Source organism: Rhea americana, unplaced genomic scaffold (assembly GCF_003343005.1).
Source record: "Rhea americana isolate MKP2758 unplaced genomic scaffold, rheAme1 scaffold_374, whole genome shotgun sequence".
Classification (NCBI taxonomy): domain Eukaryota; kingdom Metazoa; phylum Chordata; class Aves; order Rheiformes; family Rheidae; genus Rhea; species Rhea americana.
Window position 1 is genome coordinate 274,517 of NW_028186506.1, and position 21,438 is coordinate 295,954.

General features: G+C 42.8%; 1 protein-coding gene across 1 annotated transcript in view; it reads left to right on the forward strand.

The window, feature by feature from the left end:
• Positions 1 to 4,703: 4,703 nt before the first annotated feature.
• The window catches only part of SKAP1 (src kinase associated phosphoprotein 1), a 155,164-nt gene continuing 138,429 nt past the window's right edge, over positions 4,704 to 21,438 (forward strand). The window contains exons 1-2 of the mRNA XM_085313027.1: positions 4,704 to 4,766; positions 11,478 to 11,583. Coding sequence (XP_085169153.1) covers positions 4,733 to 4,766; positions 11,478 to 11,583 — 140 coding nt within the window. The 5' untranslated portion in view covers positions 4,704 to 4,732. The remainder of the gene's footprint in view (positions 4,767 to 11,477; positions 11,584 to 21,438) is intronic.

The following is a 21,438-nucleotide window of genomic DNA, read 5'->3' on the forward strand; positions in this document are numbered from 1 at the left end:
ACATGAATTAAAGGGGCTGGAAATGTACTTTCAATGCTGCAGCACCAAACTAGAAGAACAAATAATCTGATCCTGTTTAATGAATCCTATGATCCACCACCTCCTCTGTGGAATGGGTGTCCCAGGGTCAGCGTGTGCCCACATGAGCATRCATACATCCTTATCTTATCTAATTACTAGAAGTTTCAGATTAATTTCAATGCAGCTGCTTGAAAGGGCTGTTATCAGCCAAGGCTTTGTGGTTTAACCTTGTTAGCCTTTTGTTGTTAACCTTTCTGAACAGCAGAGAGGGGAAGGCTGCGATCCTGATGTGCTGGAGGAGCTGGCAGGGGGCAGATGGGAACTCGAGAGCCCGTACCCCCTGGCTCTGTGCATTCAGTACCTCTTCAACCTGTGTGACAGGACAGCTGGCTGCTTACCTGCACTGACAGGTGCTTGTACCCAGCCACACAGAACAGCCCATAACAGGGACACGTCTCCTGCCAACCTCTCCAGATCCTTTGATATTTCCGACAGAGCAGTGAAGGACTCTAACTCTCACATTTTACCTTGTATTGCTCAGCTCCTCTAAGGCTGCCTTGCTTTGTTTCCATAGCTACACCCAATCGCATCTGGCTTCCTGTGAAATTGGATTTCAAAGCAAGACAAGCCTTCAAAGGAATTTGTACATTTAACAGAATATCATTAGGAGAGAGCTTGTGTGCTGAACTTGGGACCTAAAATGATTAAGGTAGGGTTTTTATCATGTAGGGAGGCAGCTTTACATCCATAGTCCATAAAGGTTGATGCTACATAACAATGATGTGTTGGAACTTGCCAGTCCCTCTAGCCTCCCCCATCTCCTTCCCAGATGACTACTAAACTAAATTTGCAACCTATTCACACATTCAAAAATGAAAGTGGCAGGAAAAAAAGCAGGAAAAAAGGTCATTTGCCTGGGAATCAGTCTGCCTTGCTCTGTCTGCAGCTGCGTAAGGTTGGGTGGAGCACTTGGTGGGGCTACCGCATTGTGCTGGGGTTTTGGGTAATGGCATCCACCACTCCGTGGCAGCTGAGGCTCTATGCCTCAAAGTTCCTCAGTAAAAAGTTTAATAAAAACAATACTTGCTACACAGTCAACCTAGTCTTAACAAAATCTTCATGTAGGGCCTGAGGGGAATATTCTGTGTGCTGAGTCCTGTTCCCAGCTGCCAGGGCCACGGGATAGATGTCTAAAGTACCTATATTGCAACAGCACCAGCCTCCACACATTACCATACTTTCATTACTTCATGATAACCTTTAAGCAAAAGACCAAAAAACACAACTACAATGTATCCCAGAAGCACAGCAGAAAAGATCTAGAGCAGAAAAGATCTAGATCTAGAGATTAGAGTACTAAGGGTGTAAGCACCACAAGAGCAGGAAATTCAGTGGGTGAAAGTCTTGTATGCTCTTAAGCGGTGATCACACCCAAAACTGCAAAGGAAGGCAAACCAAAACATCCACAAAACAAGTCCCTGCCATGAGGAAGGGACATGAGGAAGAATTTCTTCCAGGCCCTAAATATAAGAAATTATTTAGTTCTGGGCAAGACTCAGTGACCAGCTATCTTCTAGCTCATTGCTTGCACTGTATTTTCAGATTGTTACATGAGCAGTTGCTACAGAAATGCAGAAAACATTTGAGAGAGAATCTTTTTCTTTGCAGTTGCATGAACATTTCTTCCTTCGAGATGTGCATTGATCAGGTTTTATTGATTTTTCTGGCATAACTGAAGGCAGTTTCTTCAGTCTAAGGGACTTAGTTCATTTCCGTATAAACTCATTTTTAAAGTTAGTCTCAGCAAGCAGCTGCTTTTTATTTGTGGGCTGTAATGAACTGACTAGGAATTTTGCACAGAAGCATTTAAGTATTTACCCCTAAACACTGCTGGGTGAGAACACATACACAGATCCATTTACCCATACACATCCACCTACTCATGCTATTATTTCTTGCATACAATCAGAACCACTCAAATGTGTCAGAAGCCTGATGGAGCTAACAGAGATTCACATTTTGTTCCCATAGGCGACTCTCAATTTTCTCAGTCCTAACTCATGAAACCTTACATAACGAGGAAATGGAAGGGGGAAGACTATAGGCTTTCTAGCAAGCCTGTTTTCCAGGTGAGGCCTTCTGAACAGCAACGACATTTTCTGTGCTCTAAGATCGAGTGCTGCTGAGAAGCCTCATCTTATACATGGGATCCTAAAATCAAGAATACACTGCAGCAGTGTTGTCGGGGTGTGTGAGCCTGCACAGCAGAATACAAGATAGACAGATACTGTGTGAACTTTACATTCAAAGCAGGAAACCTTTAAGTTCTAGAGTGGTAATGTCAGACCTGAAGTCTGTCTCCAGGTTATTGTGAAATTATATGCATGTACAGAGCGCAGCCAAGTGACAAATTGGAAGTGGTGGTGGTGGGTTTCTCTTTGCAGATCTAGAGAGCAATGAAGTCTCCCTGAGCATGAGGGAAAGCAAAGTGTCTTCCTGTCTTTGTGACTAAACCCCAAATGGAAACTGCCACTTTAGCTTACTACTCTGAGAGACTCAATGTGCAGAAAGCAGTGTGTAACATTACTTTTCCAGTTGCATACACTAAACATGCTTACGGTCGTGGAACCTTAACTTCTCCTTTAAAATCATCCCTTTTTGACAAGTGTTGTATGTGAGTTACTGTTATGCTGCTCCCATGCATAAAAGTGCATATTTCACTTTATAAGTCACAGAAGTATTTTGCAGTTCTTCTGGGGTTTTTCCCCCTTTACTCTACTCTCTCCAGTAGAGCTAACACACTACAATTACAGGCATATATGCCCAAATCCCCAAAAAACCCCAAAACACTCTGCCTCATCTTACACCTGTTCTTTATCTGATTTGTACTGATCAACTAAAAAGCATAACACAGCCTTTTTCCTTATTGGTACCCATGTGTCTCAGAAAGTGGGTCACAAATCTTGTTAGCAGCTTATATCACCTGGTGGAGCATCTATCTTACATATTTCTGTAGCTCCCATACCTGTGCCTTTCCCAGTGAAGCTTTTACATCACATCTCTGGGCCTGAAGCAGCTATTGTCTTGACTGAACTAAGCAAGAAGCTTCAGGTAAAGCTGGAACCTGTTCCACATTTCCTATATCCAAGGCAGCCCAACAACTAAGCCTTTATTCCTTCCAGGTAATGTAGCCAGAGAGCTGTAATAATCTGATTCTGCAGTTATTTAGAAATACACTTAGCCTCAAAACATACACTGTCCCACTGAAACAAATGAGACTGTAGTGAAGTGTTTGTGTGTCCCAGTCTTTGGGGGCTGGGAGCCCAATGCACCCTCATTTCTCTCTTCCTCCTGAGATTTTGCTTTTCCAGCTTGTGGTAATTCCTGTGGCAGGCTGGCCTGCCTAGAGCAGCAGGATGGGAAAGCAGGAAGAGAAGCAGTTTTAAGGGGTCTCTTCTGACAGTTCAGAGTGTCCCTACCTCATGACATTATGATACACYTTGGTACACAGTGAGATCCCAGTCTCAGCCCTGATTCTGCACTGTCAGGAGCTTGTGTTGTACCCCTGGTGAAAGCAGCAAGCACTGATTTTAGTGAAGCTGTGTGGTTTTTGGCCTGTGGTCAACAGTCTGATTGCTTCCTTTTTTTGCTGTCTCCAACATTTGCTATGTTGGGAAAATATAATTAAAAAATCATATGCCAGGCATAAAATGACAGAAAAGTAAAAATAGCAGAATAGCATTATCTATGTGCTATAATCATAAATATTTGGTTGATACTACTGAAGGACACCAGGACACTGTGCAAAGTAAGGACTGATCATGCACACTTAATCCTTGGGAAAACTCAAGTTAGTCCTTGGAATTACTRTTGAGCATCAGATAAGGAAAACTGTCTGAATTTGTCAGTATTGAGCCTAAAATTTGGGAACGCRAGGACAAAAACAATTGTGATATTCTCATAGCCAGGTCAGCCTGTATAATTCATTTATATAGGAGAGGAGCAGATGTAAGGCTGTGGGTTAATCTAATGCAATGCCAGTTTTGTTTTGTTTTGTGGAGTGCAGTTTGCATTTATTGCGTGTCATAAAGCAAGTTCTTCTGCTGGACAAGACAGAGAAATATGAATGGTCATTACAATCTAGCTCCCATCCTATGCAGGAAGAGGGGAAGTTTTATTGCAGATGAGCCAAGTACCATTCTCTTCCCCTGCACATTAGGGGAAGGAGCTGGCCTTTGCCTGGACCAGATCCAACCTCCAGCTCATCTTGTGCTAGGAACAGACATCGGAGGTTAAATAAATGGCCACACATACTCACAGAGCTCATGGGTCTCCTCTGCCAGCAGGTGCACCAAATTATGTGATAATGAAGGAGATACATGCTTAAGTGACACCTGATTTAAATGCTAATGCAAAGAGTCTAGTTTCAGCTGTGCTGCTTTGGGATGATTTCAGGTACTTCTGCAGGCTGTTGGTTCAACTTTCCTTCTCTATTTCCCCTCTCCCCTTTGCTTTGGCACCCTGACCCACTAAAAAGAGGTGGTGAGGGGGTTGCTCCCGCTGCTAGAGGAGGCAGCTGAGCCCCTGGTTCCTCCTACCTTCCCCAGGGCATCCCCGCCTCTCTGCTTCCTCCCTTGCTCAGCCCTGTCTGGGGACAGGGACACAAGCAGCAGGAGGTTTGACTCCTTGTGGAGAGGAGGCGGCAGGTAGCATGATCCCAGAAGAGATTCAGAGACTCCTTGAAGGTAACCACAGCTTCCTTCTTACTCCCTGTCTGCTTAACTGGGAAAATCTGCTACAGTTGCAGGGGAAAAGGCTCTACAGGGGAGTGGGGAGGCCACAGAGCTGCCTCTTCTCTGAGGCTGATGGTGTCTGGGTGCTGAGGTTATGTACACCTTCTGCCTCCCTAACTGTAGGGAGTGGAGMTGCCAGTCCTGATGTTCTTAGGATTGTCCTTGTGTTGCCCGTAGGGCAAGGAGGGCCTGTGGTGGTCCTAAAGCCTCTGTGTGTCAGGGTAGAAGAGCGTGTGTGAGGTTGGCAGGGGAGGCATGGTCTGAATTATCCCTGCTGGGGGCTTTTGGATAAGGTATTGAGTGGCTCCGTGGGCCAACGTTACTGCAGTTGGACGAAGGAGCTGCCATGAAGGGCAGAAGAAGCTTGTGTGCTACAGTGAACCCTCTAAGCAGCTGTTGTGGCTATGGTAGTGGTATCTCCTGGCCTTAGATGTTGTGTTAAACTTTAACTGCCACAGTCTGGGACGTAGTGAGCAAGCTGGCCCTGTGGGGGTAAATCCTCTGGGAAGCTTCAACCCTGGTGAAATTAGGGTGCAGACTGAGAGAGCAGAGGCGGSTTTGAGCCCTGATTTTGCTTGATAATGTGATTTCCTGAGGTCTCAGCATCTGAGTGAATGGACTATTCTTAGAGCTGATAGGTGGCACGTGTGAGGCTTCTCAGGTTGATTTTTCTGGATTTTCTAGCAAACTTGAACTCCTACAGTTGTTTGGATGGTGGGTCAGCCAAGCAGAAACAGTGCTCTACTCTTCTATTGAAATGTGCTTCACAACATGAACTAATTCTGTACAGCCCTTGTGTCTATTGCTGTCCCCAGCTGCACAGTATGGCAAGCAAAGGCTTGGTGAGAGAATCGCCACGCAGAGGTGACAGTGTTAGTCCTGGAGAGAGTGCAAGTTACTTCTGTGCCTTTGCCTAGCGCATGTTACTTCCGACTCTTGCCCTGGGCCCTCCAAGGGATGCTACAACTCAGCAACTTTGAGGCTGTTTTTGTTTCAAGTGTGGCTTGTGTTTTAATTTCTTAAAACTCTTAATTTCTTAAAGTTCTTAATTTCAAAGTCAAGTTAAGGGCTGTTAGAGCTCAGAGTTCCCTTTCTGCTGTGACTGAATGACTGCTTGGTGTGTCCTTGTGGGAAGAATTCACACAAAAGGGGAAGCTGCTTGCAGGGTTGATCTCTTTTCTTGACAGTGACCGCGTTGTCTTGCTCTCCACATTCAGGTTTGTTCATGTGCTGACTTCCTCCTGCCCTGCTAATGCTCTCTAACCTCCTCGTAAATAAAACTTGATAGCGGTGTCGTGTGCCAGCGCAATGGCGTTAGCCCTCTGAGCAGCCCCTGCTGCTGACACATCCTGCTCTCACAGATGTGAGTGGGTGGTGGTGGAGTCTTTAGCAGTTCACYGCTCGCCACTCGGAGCGGTTGTGTTTGAGCCTGGCCCAGTCTGCGTTGAGGTTTGGTGACCTTTTGTTTCCTGTCGAGATGGCTCCTGACAGCTTGGAGCACTAGCCCCTTCCACGCTGAGCCTTGGGATTGCTTCCAGTCTGGGGCTCTGTCAGTTTGAGAGAGAGAGTGCAGCCTCCAAGCCCATCAAAGCTTACTTCCAAATGCTTTGTGTCTTCCCCCAGATGTAGGTGTAAATTTTCTCCTCTGTTTTTTAATCATGGGGGCTTCAGTGAAGTTCACCCTTTCACATTTTTGATGTGCAGCACTTTATTGTTCAATGCTGACACTTCTGTAAACAACTCATTTCTGCACCTGCCACCTTCCTTTAACTTAGATTATTTTCTTGTTAGCTGACTGTTTTTAATTGAAGGCTTCAGATCTCCTTCTAAAGCACAGCCTTTGTTTGCTGACAAGTATAGCAGGCTATGAATGGAGATTAATTGCATGTCACATACCTCTGTATCAAACTTGCTGTGTCTTAACAATCTATACAGTCTTGAGGCCTTTCAGTGGCTAAGGAGTTGTCTAGCTATGCTGACTGGAAATGAAGGAGCTTAAGCTGTTTCTGTGCTTGCCAACTACGTTACCATAGGAATTCTTTTATTTTAAACAAAAAATCACAAACAGGGGAGTAAGCCTTTACTGATGTACAGGCAATAACATCCATTTCCACATACTAAAGTTTGGCCTGTACTGCAGGACCATACCGAGATGCACGGGAACCGTGAGTGAAGGGCTTCCCAGTAACAGTTAATGTTACCACCACTGGCATCTCAGAGGCTGCAGTGGTTGAAAGCCAATGCACTCTGCCTCTTCTCTCTATACAGCACTTCTGCGATGCTTACGAATAGTTATTATCTAGTTGTAAGTAGATGTGGCTAAGCCAACTGTATTGCTTTAAGCTTCATGTTGCAACTAAGTGATCCATGTTCTCATTAAAGCCATGTAGTCAGTTAATTGTACAGGGTTTCACTTTTGGTTCAGATGAGTCCCTGTTAATTATTTTGGCTAAGGGTATTTCATGTTTGCTTAGCACAGATTTGTTCTGAAGGCTGAAACAATGATTGCAAAAAATACCAGGATACATCTCTGATAAACATAGCCTTTCTATTTTCTTTTTGTAAAAGCAGTAGTAGTCTGGCGGTATGATTGCTTCCCCTAGCCTGCCCTGACTGATCCCCTTCATGCCAGCTCGTGTCTGGAAAGCTGTTTTCTTGCTGGAGCTTGGGCAGCAGAAGTCAGAACAGGTGCTGCACTGGGATGCTGATTGCACCTGTAAAGCACAACAAAGCTGGCAGTTGCTAATTTCAAGACAAGCAGCCTTAATGCTGTTTTCTTTAAAAAGGCGTTTTGTGAAAGCAGGTAAGCCATAGTCAACCCTGAAATAGCTTAGTCTCTCCAGAGTGTAAAATACCAAGGAATTCAGGGTTAAGACTTGAGCTGATGATTGAGGAAGGTTGTCTTGGCTCCTGTGTTTTGTTGCATGGGGGAGAATGTCTAATTCAGCTCACTGTGGGAGGATGAACGAAGACAGCTTCAGGTCTCAGGACTTTCTCTGACTCCTTCCTATGAAAGCAGGAAGAMTCATCTTAGATGTTGATTCACATTTAAATCATCCTTTCTCTGAAATGAGCTTGCAGAAAAGCCAAGAAGCTGTGTGTGATAGTTCATAGCTTCTATTTTGCTAAGTGAGATGAGGGATGATATAACTGGCTTTCCAAATGCCTAGCTGTCTTGGGACCCATCCTGGAGACATCAAGGCAATTGCATGGAAGCCTAAGGTATCTAATACCCTTTCTGTGTCCCCTTTCCTCCTTCCCTTCCCAGCTTTGTGCACTGTGTTGATAACTGCCCTAAACTTCCTCCTAGTATTTCCCAGGCAGCTGGGTGATGAACAGCAGGAGGGAGTGTGTGAGGCACCAAATTAGTGTTGGAGGAGACTGGCTGGCTCAGCRTTAACTTGCATATCTAAAAACCTTGCACTTCTGTGGGACTAGCTCCTCTTTGTAAGGAGGATATATATATTTTTTTCTTGTTGGCCTTCTGATGGCAGAGCAGTAGAAAGCAGAAATGTGAATGTGCAGGGGGAGAATACACATAGCATTTTAATACCCTTCAGCCCTGCTCACTGAGTGCTGATTAACTCCTAGAATTTAGTGCTRCCATTAAAAGATTATTTACTACCTCGACTTCAGCAGTTGTGACATAATTTTTATGATGCCATGCATCTCCTGGAGGATTAAAGTGGATAATGGCAATTGCCTCTAGAAACTCTCCTGAAACACTTGATGAAATCTGAACTATTTTTTTTCCTACCTTTTTAGCTGCAGGAAATGAAAAGGAGAGTCCTGTAAACTTTCAGAGTGGATCACAGAGAGCAATCTATAAACATCAAGAATATAATGTTACAGACAAGCAGTAAAACTAACATTAGGGTGATTTACTCTAGAGCTGCTTACAGATTGTTCTTCCTGATCCACTTTGAGAGTTTATGGTTAGGCTTTCTTTTTCATTTCCTGGTGCTATAAACACAGTGGCTGGCTCTGAAAGGGGGCTCTGCCTGGCTTTCTGGAGTGGCTGTAGCGTTACTATAACTTATCCAGCAGCTGATCTGTGCTGACATCCCAGTAAGTAAATACTGTATTAGAGCAAATCATATACTCATAGAGCTAATCAGCCCTTTAAAAATGAGGGATGCAACTGATATTTACACAAGTTTGGGGGGCAGGTTTTCCCCCTTTATATTTCCACGGTGAATAAAAACAGGCTGTGCATAGTTTCCCTAGCTGATCTTTCTAGTGTGCTGTTTTTAAACTGGCTTGTATATAGTAAACTGTCCCCTTAACCTCCATCTGTTCTGAAAGCTCTTCAGATAAAGATGCATCTTTTGTGTTTAGAAAATACTCAAGTACGTGGATATCTGTAATTTGTAGATGGCTTGAGCCCAGTGTTGTTAGGTTTGTTRGAAGCAAATACTGTCTTGGATTTACAATTAAAGAAATGCATAGCTGTGKGCTGAAAATGAAACTTAGTTTAAGGATTACAAGATTAGCCTGGGATTTAAAAAGCTTCATTCAGCTGYTTTGCTGGAGGTTTCTGCATGATCCTTGGCAAGCTACTTAGGGCTCAATTACCAGCAGTGAACTTGATATTAATAAGCATTTAGGCCTGACACCTTTGTGCTCCTGGAGCTCCCAAAATCACTGCTGGATATTGCTGTGGCTTTGAGAGCAGTGCTGTGAATTAGTGTGTTATTGCCCATCAGCTGAGTTGTGGTAACAGTGTATGTCCATGTTGGAGATGTGCTAGGAGGCTTTGATATCTCAATGCTATATTCAGGCTTAGTGTCTGTTCTCAGCTRTGAAGCAGCAGCTGTATCGTGGCCATCCAGAAATGACAGAAGGACTGTTACAAACTGGATTCACTCCTCATTCCCAGCATTGTGTGGCCAGAGCTGGGTCTCCCTGTTCCTTCCTGTCCATTGCTCTAAAGGCCTGGTGGGAAGAGGGCCCTGTTCCAGGAACGTGCCCAAGCACTCGGTCTTGTTCTCTCATTTCCTTGATATGCTACTTGCTCTGTCCTTGCTTGTGCTCTTGGCTTTAGAGTGCTTTTGTAACTGCAAGCTGTCCTGGAGTGCATTACAAGCAGGTGGCAAAAAGAAATGAGGGCTTGTGATTTTTGATAGGAAAAGGTATTAATTCCTCCTGTGGCATTCTTGATCTTGATGTGATTGCAGGTGGAGGAGTAAGAGTTTTTAAGGAGCTGTGCAGACTCCCAGGGTGCACTAAAAGAGTTGCTGGCTGCTTTACCAGCAGCAGAAGCATAAGGAATTGGAAGCCTTGCAAGCAGGATATTAAATTGACATTAGTGTCACAATATGGGGTGTGTGTGTTAAAGGTCAGAGAGGCCTGCAGATGTGCAGTACTGTAACTTTGAAGCCAGTCTGTCTTTGCTCTGCTAGGGGAACCTAGCAGTAATGCCACTGCAATATAGGTCTGGTACTCCCCCATATAGGGCAGATGAGACWCACTGTTCTGTTTCCAAGCATATTTTTAAAAAAACTGCAAAGAACATAAATATTTATGCAAATAGACCCTTAATTCCTTTATCTTGCTGTTCAGGTTAAATTTCTGCATACAGATGTGGCTTCCAGGTGAGTTATGTTCTTGCTTTAAGTAGATAAGGTGATTGCTCTTTTGTGTAAGAATATATCTGCGTAGAAACTCTAGTCTGGTTATAGAAAGGGAATGCGAATCCCATGCTTTCCCTTATCTAGCTGGCYCTGAGCAAGCACAGGGTGTAGTATTTCAGCAATAACCTTGCAAGGGAACGCATGCCATGATGCAAGTACGTGTTGGTGTGTGCTCAACCAACCTGTTGTTGGGTACTTGTCCTTTCCAAAGATGGTGCTTGTTGTTTAACAAGGACCTGTGTTTAACACCAAAAGCCTTTCAGAGCAGCAGACTTGCAGGGTTTCTTCCACACACGGGGGGGGGGGCTGAAGGATGGGTGGGGCATTAACTAGTGTGTGAAGTGAATRTGTGTGGCAGAAGACTCTACAAGCAGGACACCTGACCTGGGCTAACACTTTCCTTTTGCTGGGTACCTAGCAGACAGGCCTGTTGAACGCCACCCACCCCAATATCTTGTGGAGAGGGTGCTAACAGTCTTTTTCTCATATACACACGAAGAATTTGTTCTTGGACTAGTTCTATTTTCACTAAAAATGCTGATGATTCTGATGCAGTCCTTGTGAAGAAGTACTAGATCTGTCACCAACCATGGGTCTAAAATCAGCACAATACTCAGTCTTCCAGTCTTTCTCATATGTTTTGCTTTCCACTGTGGTGTTTCCAGTGCTTTCTGTTCTGCTCCCATCCTGCAATTGAATTTTTTTTTTTTGGTCTGATGTTTCTATCCATGTTTCATTTCACCTTCACCCTTCAAATAACTTCTGCTAGGTGATTTCTTTACAGTTATTTATTGACTTTATACCATTACAGCTAGAGGGAGAAGCTCTGTATTTGCAAGCAATATTTGAATCCTCTATCTGCAAATGCTTCAGTGCTTAGCTTCTCCAGATGAARTCTTCAGGCTGACTTCTGTCTCTAGCTTAGATTGCTTGGTACTACACTCCTAGAACTTTTCCATGTGTCCCTAGGTTGATATTTTTGGGGTGAGAACTGATGCTGGCCTGGTAATCTTAGCTCTTTTCTTCCCAGATGCTGAAAGTTACCTGGTGGATGGACTGCAGAATGAAAACTTGAGTGCTAAAGCAAGGGAGCAGAGGGACGCAATTCTCTTTGGCTTTCAGCAAGTCAAAGCCAGGTTTGTGTTGTCTGCATTACTTTCTAATGGAATACTTCAGAAGTGTTACWTTTTGGGGTACCATGTGTTCTCTACAACTATCTGGGCACTTTGGCCATGTTTCCAAAGTTAATGGGCTTTCAGGGCTTGGTATAATTTGAATGCATTGCACACTGATTTGCATGCTCTTCCCTTAACTCCAATCAGTTAGATACAATTATCTGCAATGCTATCACTATTTATGTTTAGAACTTTTATGTTGAGGTATGAATTATGCCTTGGTCTGTCTGTAGAGTGCCTTGCATATGGGTATGGTCCTGTCTTAGTCTTCTCTCTCCCTTTTGCTTGAGAGGATTTTKTGGGAAGATCTATCACTTGATATCTAGGCCTGTGGACAAACTGATAGTGAGTGAATACTCAGGCTGCTGGCTTGTTGCTGGAAGTGTGTTTATTTCACAAACAGCTTCTGAACCTAAACATGTGTTGCCTAGGCTTTTTTTTTTCCSCTCCCCTCCATAAAAAGGAAGGAAGATGATTTCATGAGTTGAGAAACAGATCTGAGTTAGGTTCCAAAATCTCCTATCCCCAGAACAGCTTGTCAGATAAGGCCTAGTGAGAATGTGAGTTGCATCATCTGGATTTGAGTGAAACAAAAGATGCTCTACTGTGCTAGGGGAAATTCAAGGAACAAACAGCAAACAAGTTTCTGGAGGTTTAAATAAAACTTCCAGCTTCCTCTGCATATGATCTAAAACTTACTCTTATTGCTCTACTTATAGGATATGAGTTGTGTCACTTGAAGCTAAGACCTGACAATAAAACTCAGGGCGGCTGACTGATCTAAGTATCCAGTTTAAATAAAAGTGCAGTTGAGTCCCTGAGAAGCAGAGAATTTTAGCCTTTGGAAGGGCACAGCCAGACTCTATTCCCTGCAGTCCCACTGAAGAACTTCGCAAGATGCCCTGCTGTATCTTAATCGATCTTTCCTGCTGGCTAATTAGGCATCAGTTTTACTCAGCAACTCGGGACTGTGTAATTATCAGCCTGGGTTGCCCTGAATAATTGAAACAAGCTGAATGCAGAAGATAGAAGCTTTGGGGAAAAATGGGGCTGCAGCATCTCTACTGGAGGAATGGGGTGTGTGTGTGTCCTGCAGCACTGCAAAAGTGCTTGATAACATACTTGTAAGACTTTCTCTGAAATTTCCATCCATTAGCAGGTGTTAAATAGGCTGAATTATGAACCTAAAGTATTCAGACAGCAAGTAAAGCTTTTTTTCAACAGTCCTGAGAGCATGCAGCTTTGACAATTCTTTATCTTAGAATGCAACTCCAAGTCTCTTTTATGAGTTAAAAACAAATAGCATGGAACTTGATAAATGTGAGGCATTTAGCAAACTTGGAAACTCAGAATCACTCTTGCTTTCTGAAGTAGGTGGTTTGTCTTCTCAGATAAGCAGGAGATTTGATGAAGCAGTCTTTGTAATAGGAGATGTGATGTGCACATTCTTCCTGGATGGTCAGGTTAAGATACAGACCTTAATTCTGTTGCTCATTGCAAATAAGTAACAGATACTTCTGGGGAAGAAAGTGAGACCCTTGAGCAAAAATTRCAATGCACTGTTGGTTTCCTACTTGTGTTTTATTGCTTGGTGGCATTTGGAAATAGTGAGATGAGCAGCATATACAAATGTCCTTGTTCTGACCTGAGCCATTCACACAATGATTTGTGGTGGGAGATTACGATAATAATGACTGTCTTTTATTTGAAAGTATCTAAGCAGGCCTTGCTGCTGGGGATGAAGCACAGGTTTGTCTCTTCAGGGAGCTTCCTGTGGCTTTTGCGGCGGGTATGCAGGAAATCATCGGTAGTCGCATTCAGGAAGYGCCTGCCTCCCTGGAGCAGGCCTTGCTCTCTGCATTTCACCTCTGTACTGTGAAACACAACACTGCGTGTAGAGTTTCATTATTTGGGTTCGTAATGGATCTAAGTAAACTGCTAAACTACTGAAGAGAGACACATGCGTCTCTGAAAGGGAAGAGCTTCCTCTAGTATGATTATCCTGAGCCAGTCTCAATAACTGTTCCTGTAACTTGGCCTTCRGGTCTTTATATCCCTGCTCTCCCAGTGGCCTAATAATGTTTCCCCACTAGGAGGTTTGCTGATGACTATAATGTGAACAAGTGGTTGGGCTTTATGTCTCCATGTGCTACCTGCGAGGATATATTGTTCCCATCTTACTGCAAGAAGTGTGGTAGGTAGGGAGTGGATTATGTTTGCAGGTTATAATTTCTTCTGAGGCAGCCCGCGGTTTATTTGCTTGAGGAGCCATGTCAGAGGTGTTCCAGGCAGCGGCTGTGGGGAGGCAGTCACCCTGCCGCTGAGTTATGAGTCCCTGTACTGTTTTACTTTTGGAATTCATTTGCTTAAAGTGCACTGTGTTGAAACAGTTTTTTTTTTTTTTTTTTTTTTCCCTTTCTCTATTAACTTGGATCCTATTCTACCTTCTAATCTCTTGCATGTAAATCCTGTCCTGGGAATTTTTTAGTGATTGACTTGGTGGTGGTGGTCTTTTCTGTTTAATTGCTTTTCCAAGTTACTTTGCATGGGATCCAGAAAAACAACTCTCAGAACATAACTTGAGGCTTGGTCCCAAGGAGGTGGCTATGTAAGGAGCTGATGGTCCTGCAGCACAGTAGTGTCTGCACACATGCTCCTTCAGAGCTGCATGAACATAACTTGCATGGCAGGGAGGAGGGAGCCCTTACTTCTCTTTGAAAATGTTGTGAGCTGTCCTGTACTTAGAATGTTTCTAGTGTGGAATAACATGGCCACAGYAAGATTTGGAACTAGCAACTTTCCAGTGTTAAACGTGAAGTAGCAATGCATGCTCTAGGGCTGCTGTCCTGGCTTTGCACACGTGGCGTTTGTGCAAATGTCTCTGCTCCCACTCAGCAGCTAGAGTAGCCTGTGCAGAGTTACCTGTGTCCGAAGTCCTCTTCCAGTCCTGCACGGAGGAGGGGGGGAAAAGGATTTGTAACAGATAAAACTTGCTTTTGAAAAGGTGTTTTGATTTAGGGAGGGTAGGGGAAGGATATTGTGCCAGGGCAGAGTTATGCTCGTTTTCCAGAAATGCCAGYGATGGTCAGTTGCTTCTGTTTTGGGTCCACTGTGCCAAGCTTTTGTCTCCAACTGTTCCTTAAGAACATCACTGCTGTTGCTTGTGTCTTAAAGCCAGTGGCAGAACTAGCAGCAGATGTCCGACACCTGGGATGAATCGGATACATGACTCTGCTCAGGAACACAAGCCCATTCTTGTCCTTTGGTGAGAGCAGTAACCAAAAAAAGTCTCCTTGCTGTTAAATGACCTTACCTCAGCATTTAGACATTTCTAGAGCAGTTACAATGGCAGGGGGTGAGATGGGGGGAATGAGATTTATTTAAAAATATGGAGATAAATAGTTTCTCCTTTTCCTTAGAGTCGGCTAGTCATTTAAGCTCCCTGTTGGAAGGCAAGTTTGCAATGATGGAAACAAATTCCTACTATTTTTTTCCCTAAGGTGAAATGTAATAATGCTAGAAGGAGTGCAAGGCAGACCTGTTCTATATCAAAGCAGAAATGAAGAGAAAGAGGCTTAATTAATGTTGAGTTCCTTGCATATACCCACTAGGAAATCCAAAATAGACACTGAAACTCTACCTTTAATTTGCTCCGCTGTGACTAAAACAATGACGTGACCTTGAGGCCCAATCCTGCTACTCATAACTAATATACTGGACTACTTTGTGACATTCCTACCACCAGCTGGAGCTCCAATGTAGACAAGCTCTTCACCTCTGGATAATAAGCAAAAAAGCTCTTTTTTACTGCCTCATTGTCTAATCCTCCTTAAGGCTTATGGCAGTATTCCCAGCACTGCTACTGTGCTATCAGTGAGAAATGAAGTCTACATGTGGTCTTTTAACTATACAATGAAACCTCTAGTGTGTAGAAACCTCCAAGGAATGTACTAGTCTGCTAAAGAGTCTGTCTAAGCCAAGGTCTTTCCTCATACCTCTGTAGCCACTGTACTGCCGCATGAGTACTTTTGTCCAGTCTTACAAATGCAAGAATAGTGCAGCTGGTACTATGGTTAACTTCACAGCCTGCTAAGCTGATGTGTGCTCCCCAACTGCTTCAGTGATTTTAGGTATTAATGTAAGTATGAGATGAGGCTTAAATGTCTGATTCTGTGGTGGAACACCACAATTATCCTGTGTTCTYATCCAGAGACTGGTCTCTGGTGCTGTGACCGAGATTCAGAAGAATAAAAACCTCTCTGAGCTTRGAAGCTGGTCACACGCAGTGCGGAGACAACTCCCTTTGCAGGATGCAGCGGGGGCTCAGAGATGCTCCCAATACCAGTGTATGTGTCTCCCTGCTCTATTCAGYTGGAAGTGCAGAATACTTGTCTTCAGTGGAGTGGATTTACAGAGGTGAGAACACCATCAGCTGTTCCTGCTACGTGCTTTGACGTGCCTGGCCCCTCTGATGCTTTCAGTTGCAGAAGTGTGCTGTTCCTGTCTAAGAATTCCTGTGCTTGGTACTGGAACTGAAATGGGATGGCTTGGCCGTGGTGTTGTAGCATGAATCTCAGCAAGCTGTCAGTGTGTGCTTCCTCGTGTCACAAACCAACAAACTAGTATTTATATTGGTTTACAGCCGTAGCTTCAACCCCAGAGAAACTTTGGTCAAATTACTGAGTTGAATTTGATTCCTTTTGTAGCAAGGTGTTATAGCAGGACTCTAAAAGATTAGTAGTGGAAATACATACAGAAGTTTTAAACAGTCTTTTTGGTCTATTTTAATTGTATTAATTGCATCTGTTTTTAATTTTCAACTTTGTTTTAAAATTTTGAATTTGGAATTAAAGAAAATGCAATTTCAGGGTAATTTTGCTTCATTAGTATAACTGCACTGTCTGTAATTCTTACCARTAATAAACTCGTTATGTTGAAAAACATGAAATATCAAGATTAAAAAGGAATTTAAGAATGTGACCTGATGGGCAGATAATTGAGCCTAGCACACTAACACCAGGGCTGGTCTGGCCCCTCCACATTGTCCTTAATTAGGCAAAGTGCTGTTCTCCGTGCTCTTCAGAGAGCTGAAATTTGCTCACCAGTGAAATGATCTTGCTGAGCAGGATTTCATTCAGACTTGCTTTGGCCATTAGATACAGATTTTTTTTTTTTTTGGTAAAAACTACAAAAGTCCCTGTCACTTCAGAAGTACTTGAAAATTTTGGATTTGTGTTTTCTTGTTCTACAAATGAGCTTCCAAGTTTGTTCCTTCATGCTGTGTGCAGGGGATACCTGACCCTCTCCTGGGCAGAGGGAGCGCACTCCTGCTTTGGGGGTGTGTAAGTGCTCTCCATCAGCTGCTGTTAATGGAGATCTAAAGCCTGCTACCACTTGGCACCAATAAATCTGTGCCTCRGTGTCTAAGAGCAAAGGCACTCCTTTAGTTTAACAGTCAAGTTTAATATTGATCATGGTGATTATTTCTTTTTAAAGTCTGGTAACATGTCTGGTAGAATATTCCTAATTTGTAATCTCTAATCTCAGTAGTTTTTTTTTTTTTTTTTTTTTAATGAGGGAATTTATGTTACAGTATCATGTGGAAGAAGGACAAATTCAATTGAGATGTTTTGTTCTACCTGTTTTTATACCTGGGGAGAACGTGGCTGTGCACTCTTCCAGTAATGCAGTTTGGTGCCTTCTGGGTTAGAATCATTTCAGTAATTTGCATCATTTTCCATTCCAGCTGATAAAATTACCCATGTGTCCCCATCCATTTCCTTGTGAATGTATTGTTAATCTGAAACCTGAGGACTGTAAATGATTGAAATTGTGTAACCAGAGTCCTTGCATAGCTACTGCTTCTGTAATATTTGACTGAGAAATGCATTTGAAGTGGTTTGTAACTGGTTTTGCTAATGGTGAGCTCCCCAGTTCTGTTTTCATCTTTTTCCTGCTTGAARTGTTGTACAGCATTGATTTAAGGAAAAAAATTTTGCAAACATTAAAGAGCAACAAATACTGCACACCAAACAAATTRCTGTCTTGAAAGATCTAATTTAATACCATTTGTGGTGATATTAGTGTTCTTAATTGGACAATAAAATGCAGAAAACTTGATTGAAACTTGACTGTATTTTGTTTCCTACTGAAATTGAGTCAGAGAAAAGTGGGGGGGTTAGACTTCTATAGTCGCTCTGCAGCTTCAAGGCTATTACAGCCATCAAGTTTGATTTCCCCCCCCCCCCCGGCATAACGGAGACTTCAGACAGCAATTTTGCTTCTAGCCCCAAGTGGATCTGTCTCGAATCAATCAGGGGCTTTGCCACAAGCAGTGCATGATGGTCAGCAAAYCCTGGGGCTGTGGACAGGAGCGGGGGTGCTGATCGTGACTTTTATTGCATTTCTGTCCCCAGATGACTGATTTTGAATAAAATAATTGTGAAGAGCAAATCTTGCTCTCTTGAGGGTGACTCCCTAGTACAATAGGGCTAGTAAGTGTAGGATTTGGAGACTTATTTTCAAACTTCAAGGGCCCAAYTGATGCTATTATGGTTGCTTCCAGTCTTGCTTTTCTGGCTACAAACCATTTGCAAGGAGTAGATCGAGGTYCTGATGTGTCCTAAAAGGGTCTTGCATTTCTGAAGACCAAGTTCTGGTTCTGGGAGGCAATACCAGGCCCTGGGACTTATGGAGCAGATGCTGAGAAATGGTGGCGGTTTTGGCTCAAGGCCGAAAGGACAGTTTGTTCCTGCTGAGAGCAAAGCTTTTTGGCAAACCTGTCTGCTCAGTAACTTGGTTGTCCTCTGCAAAATGACAACACTTTCTCATGAGAATTCACCCTTTGAGGTCTGTTTATATATTTGAGTTGCAATTTTGATTGGGCCCAGTTGGAGACCCCACTAYTGAGGTTGATAAATTAGAGCTGGGACGTGTGTGTTTTTCAGGAGCAAAGAATATAAACACTTTCAGAAAAGTGAAACGCACTGATGTTTACTTGTTGAGTATGTAACCTCAAAGGCTGTATATGATCATGAGAAAGCATTTATGTTTTGAATAGACCAAATCTGGCTTCTTCCTTTCTGGCCCAAAATATGCACCAATGAGGTGAGAGAGGTGGGTGGTTCATTGCGAACTATGTGCGGGAAATACTCATAGAATGCCTTTGTTAACGTATTGGCAGGGCAACACTCAGTCTTTGACTTTGTAATGGAAATATCCTATTTTTTGGTTAGGTCCTTGCTCATACACCACATCAAAATTCTCAAAAAAAATTCTTTGAGTCTGTTTTGCTGAAGCTGGTTAACCATTGATAAGAGTTTTCCTCTGTCTGCCTCCACCTTAAGCTTTTAATATTGGTCCTTCATATTTGGCTGAAAACCCTTTGCTGTGCTTTGTATTAACTGCTGTTTTTCACAGGGGATTCCACCCACAGCTGGTAGATGAGAAACTTTTTAATAAGAGTGCTGCAAAGGAGCAGTTGAGATGACCAAAAATACGTATTACAAAGCCTTTTCACAAACTTCTTCAGTTAAGAAACTGAATTGGAAGCTTTCTCACTTATGGTTTGTGAAATCTAAAAATTATCAAGTAAGGATGAAAATTTCAAACCTAATCCCAAGGCAAGGAGCTTCCAGAACAGTGCAGTAGTGAGCAGGGATTAGACCTCTGGTTTCAAACTTCTACTGTCTGACTAGATAAGAAATGTGTATGAGGCAATTACAGTTTTCTCAGTGATTTGCTGGGAGAAATTACTGGAATGTAATTTTGAGTAAACCGCCTACAAAAGCTAAAAGAAATATCATGTAACTTGTTTGTTGCCCACAACATGTTTAAAGGCTTGACCTGCTTGTCAGTTCATACTATCTTAATTGAGAACAAAAGTTAAAACTGGCCATAAGCTCTGTGCTGTTATCTGCTTTGGGGAATGGCCCAAGATGACTAGCCTGGTTATGCTAGCTGAATTCCTTCTCTGCTGCACAGATAAGCATGCTTGTGACTTATGGCTATAGATGCATTTGAACTGACCATATTTGCTACCTARGTTGTCACAGCAAAATGAGATTTTTTTGCACAGGTAATTGCATTTTTTTTCAGTAATGCAGGAGCAGGAAAGAATATTCTGGCCACCTCTTAAAATTATACAACTGTAGCTTGCTGAGTAACTATGAAGTTACCTGCGGATGAGGAGTAAAAAAGCCCATAAATAGTAAGTTCCTCTTTCTTCCCTTGCCTCTCCTCTGACCTTGGACCTGTATAAAACATTGCAGCACAGGGGAAGCAAATCTCATCATTTAAGTGAACAAACTGAAAATACTATATATTGTATGTGGATGCCTTTTACTCCCTCAAAAGTAATTTATTCAAGACTTCCATGCAGTCAGTGGCAGATGAAGGAATTAGATCATTACTCTTTCATCTTCCATGAGAGCAAACCATCTTCTCCCCACTCCTGATTAAAATTTGAACTAACTTTCATTCTCTGCTTAAGCCTTTCCAGAGTGAAAATGATCAAAGCATGAGATTAAAGACATATCCTGATCTGATGAGATTAGAATTTCTGACTGTTTCCTTATGCTTAAAAAAAAGCATCTTTTGGTATTTCTTTTTCTCCCTCTTAAATTTGATCAGAGTAAGCTAACATGGGCTTGCTGGTCCAGTAGGAAATGGAACTCAATTTTACATTTTTTTTAAACCATTTTACTGTATTAAAAATGACAGAGGTTAGAAACAAAGCTCTTATACTTTTATTGAACTGGAATTAGAAGTGACAGAAAATCATTTTGGTCCTAGTGCAGTAAATGTTATCACTAAAACATGTTCAGGGGACATTAGGACAGTCTCTCAAGCACAAGAGACAAAAGTTCACAAAAGGAGAAGTGATTTCACTGTCCTTGTTTCACAATCGCTGTCTGTTCAGCAGATGAAAGTATTTTGACTCWTGGTGGATATTAAGCTGGGGGGTTGGAGAGATGCAGGTTTCTTYTGGGCAGAAGGTGAGCCCAGAGCAGGGAGGTTTCTCCTTGCCAGGGTGCAAGCAGAGCACGGAGGCTTCGGAGGTGTGGGGGACCTTATGTGTGAGGACTTCAGGGCTTTATGCATGTAGTACAATTTTAGTAAAAACTACAACAGAGCAAACATTGAATAACACTAMGACTGGTTGGGAACAAACGGATGGAGGGGCCTTTCTGGCCATTCCACTGTTCTTGGATAGGCCATGTCACTTCTGGGCTTCAGAGATAGGATATAGCTGTGTTAGGATTCATAGTGAAGAGCTCCTGACAAAAACAGGGACCGCTGCCAAGAGCATCCAAAGGCCTAGAGGTATATGCAGCCCTTTCTGGCTACAAGCATAGTGGTGTGGCTCCCTGCGATGTAATACAGCCATTCTTTATCCCAGTGGGATCTCCTTCTCAGGGAAGTTTCTTCTGTCTGTGTACTTTCTTTTTGTGTCCAAACCAAACAAGTCAAATATTCCCTTAATCAGAATTCTGTTGTTGTTTTCTAATTAACGTGTCAGTTGCTTGAATGTTTGTGTTAAATCATTTTCTTCATGAAAGCTTTTAATGAGGAAACAAATTGATTGGATTTTTACATACTGGATTCTTGCCATTAATGCATATAGACCAACCCTCTGTTATGCATCTTGCTTGTGAATGGGTCACTTTGTGGCTTATTCCCAATCCTTGATCTGTTTCCAAAGCTTGCCTGTGCTGTTCCTTTATTAAAATGACTTGGATGCCAGCCCAAGATGTGCTTGAAGTGTGAGAAGAGATTACGGAGGGATTCTTTTCAGCACAGCCATTCCTGTGATGA